The sequence below is a fragment of the Pseudoliparis swirei genome, chromosome 20 (genome assembly GCF_029220125.1).
Source record: "Pseudoliparis swirei isolate HS2019 ecotype Mariana Trench chromosome 20, NWPU_hadal_v1, whole genome shotgun sequence".
NCBI lineage: Eukaryota > Metazoa > Chordata > Actinopteri > Perciformes > Liparidae > Pseudoliparis > Pseudoliparis swirei.
In genome coordinates this window covers 15291821-15297883 of record NC_079407.1, presented here as the reverse complement: position 1 = coordinate 15297883, position 6063 = coordinate 15291821, and the positions used below count along the sequence as shown (strand labels likewise).

General features: G+C 38.2%; 1 protein-coding gene across 3 annotated transcripts in view; it reads right to left on the bottom strand.

Annotated features, from left to right (window-relative positions):
- Positions 1 to 1891: 1891 nt before the first annotated feature.
- The window catches only part of cadm2b (cell adhesion molecule 2b), a 154592-nt gene continuing 150420 nt past the window's right edge, over positions 1892 to 6063 (bottom strand). For all 3 annotated transcript variants that reach the window (XM_056441440.1, XM_056441443.1, XM_056441441.1), the window contains 2 exons: positions 3871 to 3993; positions 1892 to 3760 (listed from right to left, as the gene is read on the bottom strand). In XM_056441440.1, coding sequence (XP_056297415.1) covers positions 3642 to 3760; positions 3871 to 3993 — 242 coding nt within the window. In that variant the 3' untranslated portion in view covers positions 1892 to 3641. The remainder of the gene's footprint in view (positions 3761 to 3870; positions 3994 to 6063) is intronic.

Below are 6063 nucleotides of genomic sequence, written 5' to 3'. Positions count from 1 at the left end.
ACAGGGTACAGTGGGTATCAGTTTCTTCAGTTTTCTAAGACTTACAAGGCCTCCTCAGAGGTCATGCTGTGATTGTTACATTGCCCAGGGTATGGTTCTCACATTTCAAGGGTAAAGAGAAAATCCATTTTCCAACTCACTATTTACGATTGCACATGAATGTTCCCCCCTCTCCCTATCCAATCACTAAATTATGATGGATTTTTAGCATTATTTTCTGCCAGGCATTATTCAAGGCAGTCTATCTCAATCTGCATAGCTTAACGAAGCACTGAGCTTTTAATAACGCGAAGGAGTGTGATAGTGGAAGCTGATGTTTATTTGAACTGGCTGGGCTTTTGATGGTAATGATTATGAAGTGAGCATCGGGATCCGTCTCTGCGAGAGGAGAGGGGGAGCGAAGCGTTGTGAAGCAGGCAGATGGCTGGCCGGACAGCGTGTTGATAATGGCAACATTAGTCTGCTGGGAAGCAACATTATCCTCAAGGTCAATGGGAGCTGAAGAATGGAGGATCATAATGACACAGGCCCCATGTCCTGGAACGAGATCTCCCTTTAAGAATGTCTAGATATTTAATATGAGCTCAGTAATCTGCACAAGGCTATTATTTCCATCATTTCAAAAAGTTCATCTGTGTCACTGAAGCAGTGATAATGTACCATAAAAGGTGCTTTCTTTTGTATTCTAAATTAGAAGGGTTTGCTGTATGTGCATTAGCAACATTACTACTAAACAGAAGACACTAGTCAACATTTGCTTTTGTCTTTATAATGCTCATACATATGGCCCTATGTGCATATAATGCACAATCATCTTGGAATACTTGGATTTTGAATTATCCAAGGTCCCTCATATACCACCATACTTTCATATGCACACTTATGAGATATGTAAAGACTGCATTTTTATGCACACTGAATCTATAGCACATTTTAATTTGGCAGTAATCCTGATTTACAGTAAGAAGACATGGATGCCTGTGCTATTTTGCACCAGTACAATGGCGACGGCTGCATATATTTGAACTCCACAATTGTATCCACTCTATTCTACTGCTAATACTTTTTCCAGCATGTTCTTTTTCCTTTGGTGTCATCTATTTTAGTCCATGTTTTCCATTGGTCTTTTTTTGCTGTTTGATGCTCTTATTTGTCCTGTCTTAAATGTTTTTATTCATGTTTTTACTGTTGCTGCTGTAGCTGTACTGATTGATGAGTCGCCAACTTAATTTGGTTGTATGTTTTTTTACAAAGACAATAATAAACTTCCTTAACTTACCTTACCTATTTGTTTATTCAATGACCTAAATTACCCACAGGGATCAATAAAGTTTCATCTTAAGTGTTTCACTTTCAATGAAGGCAATCAGCTGGATCCTGACATCCTTGACCATCATGTCAAATCACTAAGTGGTTTGCCTCCAGTTTTCCCCTTTCAGCCGACTTCCTCTCTCTCTCTTGTTAAATCAAGGAACAGGGCAGCCTGCTAAGTTGACATCTGCGGGACGTTTCATGAAGCCACTTCAAGCATATCGAACTCACTTCCAGTGAGACAGGGAGAAATTTGGGGAGACTTAAGTCTTCCTTTTGTCACCCTGTATTAAAGCACAAGTCATGAGCGGAGCTGACAGCCTCGGGCAAGCTTGCCGAGGAGCTTCATGGTTTTTGAATCATTCAACACTTATATTATAATGCCGGAGCAATACTCAACAGTTGCATGGAATAACAATTTCAGTGCATCGTTGGTCATAGTGCTGTCTCTCAATATATGCTCCCTTTAATATACATGCATAGATACAGACTCATATTGTGACTGTGAGAGCTGTAATTCACTAGCAAAAATTAAGACTCAAAAGCATTTCAATCTACAAATCAATTCACAACAAAATGGCAGTTTTCAAGTTGTTCATATTTTAATCTGCACTTTGTCTCTCTTTTTTCTTTTTTTACAGTGGCATAGTTGAAAAATGAATATTCAATACTGAGAAAAAAGCAAACCTCACACATCCCCCATAAAAAGCAAATTAATTACAGCGATTAAAACTTTGTACAAAATTAGTTATTTATAGCATCATACCGAACTAACAAAATAACATGTATGAGCATTGGCAATGTGGTTCAATGTCTTTGATACAGTGACTATATACAGTGAGGACATGTCTGATACACCAATGCCTCGACATTAGTACTGTTTGCAGTAAACTCAAAGGCCATAACGGTGATCCTTGTATTGTTTATTAATGATAAATTACAGAATTTAAAAATGGAAAAGTTAATGTCCGACAACTATTTTAGTAATAACATCAATAATATCAATCAATATAGTATTATATAATAAATGTCAATCAATAATAATAATAAATACATATATTGACCAGAATATATATATTTTTAAATTGTAAGCAATTCCTTAGAATCCCTGTTTGAAAAAAAAGTTTTCCAAATTGTGAAAATTATTTCAGTGTGATGGGAACTGATGAGACCTGAAATTAAAATCTACAACCAGAGTTTTATCTTTTACTAAAATGTAATACTTACACATTATTTACATGTCACCTGGCAAAACAACCTCCAGTTAGATAAATGCAACAAAACAGTTAAGACTTGTGGAATACTTTAAATACTGTATATGCTAATATACAAATTGTAATATGTCAGGGATCTCAAGATTCAACAATATTGTTCACCAATATTCACGTTAGCAAAGTATTTTACAGCAATATCCATTGAGCATAGTTGTTCAATAAAAGTCAACATAAATAATGAACCCCCACTAGGTTCCACTCGTTCAGTTAGGATCTTACATCAAATCGCCAACCGAAATTAAAGTTATTTTTCCATGACAATAACTGCAAGTGTACTGAAATCTTCATCACCTGTCTGACACCATCTCTCCATCTAGACTCATATTGAATCCTGAGACAAGAAACAGTAGATGTATTTTCCCTCCATGTTAGTCCTCAGACTTTGTGCTTACATTTTCGAACTTTTTCTCTATTGGTACAAAACAGCATGAGTGAAAACCAAAAGTAAATCAATGCAGAAATATACAGACAGTGATAAGAGGGAGTTGATTCTACAGACAATCACATAGATTGTGCTTCAATGTTTTGTTTCGTCAAAGTGTTCGGTCAATTTTATACTTTTTTTGAACGTATGCAGTATGGCTGTGTAAACTCCAGGCAACATCCAACACCACTGTTTAATCCTGTTCATCGATTTAACATCCACTCTTAAAGCAAAACCTTTTAAAAAGCTAAGACTTAACTCAAACTTGAGTTGAACTCATCTCCTGTTGATTCTGAATTAGAAATCCATTGATACCTGAACAGGTAAAGTAAGAGAGAGTCAAGAAAACAGTTAATGCAAGCGTTTGAAGAAGTGCAGAAAAGTATACAGCATTGAGGCACCATACAACTGAAATGGAAACAATCTAATTTTACAAGGTTTACATTGTTTACAAAAGGAGAAGGCTATAGTGTCAGCGACTGTTTTGAAAGTAAATGTATCCAAGCACGAGCTTTCTGGAGAAGACAAAATAATAATAAGTAAATTAAAACAGATCATGATGCTGACGTAGCTTAATTTGCATGTCTGCTGTCAAAAGTTGTTATGAAACAAGGGAAAAGAGAACAAGAAGCCTAAATGAAGTATTCTTTCTTTTCCTCTGCATGCACATGGTTTCCTTCAGCATTGATGATCGCTGTGTCTGCGTCCGGGGCATCCTCTGCTCCCTTGGCCTCGTGTGTTAGATAGGTCCCTGTAGACATACAGAGCCATACAGCAAGTTATCTACCTTCTGAAAAGCACGAGACATTCACTCCAGTCAAGAACATTGTTATTCATGGAAGCTCAAATGACCTCTTTTACCTTTATGTCTGGCCAGATATCGTCCAAGAACTATTATCAGACACAAGGTGATGAAGACGACAACTGCAACAACACCACCAATTAAGGCGTGGTCAGGTCCATGTGGTCCTAAGGCATTAGGATCTGTACCGAGACAGAGACAGAGAGACATGGAGGGGAAAGTGGGGAGAAAATTAACACCTGCGAAATGTTTAGCTGCTATCTAATGCAGGTGTAGACATTTATCCAAATGCATTGATAATGCATGGTGAAGAAATCCTGATGTCGCTTTAACACTTTGACACACGCGAACAAAGCAGAGTCCGAAATGAGCTTCTGCAACCTGACATCGCTGCTTTGAAGTGCTTGAATTGAGGTAGAAAAGATGTAATCATAGGAAATACAACAAATCTGGTCTATTTTGGGTTTTGCCCTTGCTCACTGCCACATTCAGCTGTTGACGATCAGGTTCTTTAAATAAGTCTTATTTAATATGAAGCATCTTCCGGGCAAATAGCGACCAGAAGGTTTCCCAGGCAGGAGCATGCCTTTGCGTCTGTCCTGTAATGAACAGTAAGTGGCTGTGTCTTTGCAGTGCACCTCATGTGCTCTCATTATTTCAAGCTGATGGATGGCTATGGCTTGGGCTCGAATTTGCAAAGTGACCCTGGGAAATGACGGCGGTGATGCTCCTAAAAACCTTCTAATTCTCCTCTGGTAACGAAATGCAACAATCATTTTCAGCGGCCCAGTGTGGTGACGTTAGAAATACAAAGAGACGGCATCGAGAAACATGCAGTTTATAGACCTACATGCAGGATAGCAGCACCACGATTGTTTTATCGGGGACTCACAAACAGGCTCGTCACACTTTGAAGCGATAACTGTTTTTGTACAGTTGAATTAACTCAATTTGGGTTGGATGTCGATGGTTGTAATGATCTCTTCAGGTGATTCCGCTGTCAACAAGGGGCATTAGCAATGTTCACACCCCACTGGGCTGCTGCACACTGCTCACAGGAATGAGACAATGAGACAAGCTGAACTACTCTTGTTGCACAGCTGAAGATGTGACCTCAACACAACTTGCTAAGTGTGCTGTCCACTTTCATGGTGTCACAAAATGGTGTCACACAATGCAGATTGTCCAAACTGAATGTTATGCTTAAATTCAATACACTGATTATTTGTATGTCTATGTTGGAAGAAACTATGATGCAAAACATTTTAACAACTTTCTGAAACATCTAAGATGACTCCTAAGAAACTATAAACACAGTCACAGAAGGAAAACTACAGACATTTCAACGACACAATGACAATCAAAAATTTTCAATATGTTGTCGGTTCTGGTGTTTAATTATATAAAGAAAGAAATGTGAATCTTGTTTCTACTCTATTTCTATTGTGCCTGGCATATCTCCTATATTAATACCATGTGAAACAAAATGTCTGCAACCACATACTATGAACATAGTATGTATAATAAACGTACCAAGACAAATATGGTGAACATATATATATATATATATATACATATACAGTATAAAGTTCTTTCTTTATGTGATTAGAACCAATTAGAAGTAATGAAATGATCTGAAATCGATTATTTACACACTGGCACAGACACAATCTCCATCCCAGCTTCACTCAGATTAAGACGTCCATTTCATTGTGCAAAGACAAATTAAATCATAAACGTATTGTGGAATAACTTATGCAGCCTGTGACATGGCTGGAGAGGAAGTGGCTGGCATCAGCAGAGTGAGCATCCATGCATGGTGATGGTTTGGCTCATGCTGTGAGGAGGCTATGATGTGTCCTGATCCAGTTCCAGATTCAGCATCACACACTGTAGATCTGGCTAGCAATGATTGTCTAGTGGGATATTTACCTCTTGTAGGCCCTGGAAAGTCTTTGGCTGTTGCCATGGTTGCAGACAGTGACAGCAGTAAGGAAAGACGAGGGGAACAACACCGTGATAAAAAAGGTGACCACAAAGTTTGTAAAGGAAACATGAGAAATTACCATGGTCTGTTTTTTTGTAATTTGACAACGTGCAGAAGTGACGGAAAGCAATGCTTGCTATCACAGCCAAATGCATGCCGACTGGAGGTACTGGAAACGGTCACTGGGCGAGCAGCACCAGATTACGACGACAAGATGAGGGAAAAGAGCGGAAAGATTGAGATTTTTTCTATGTAACTAAATATG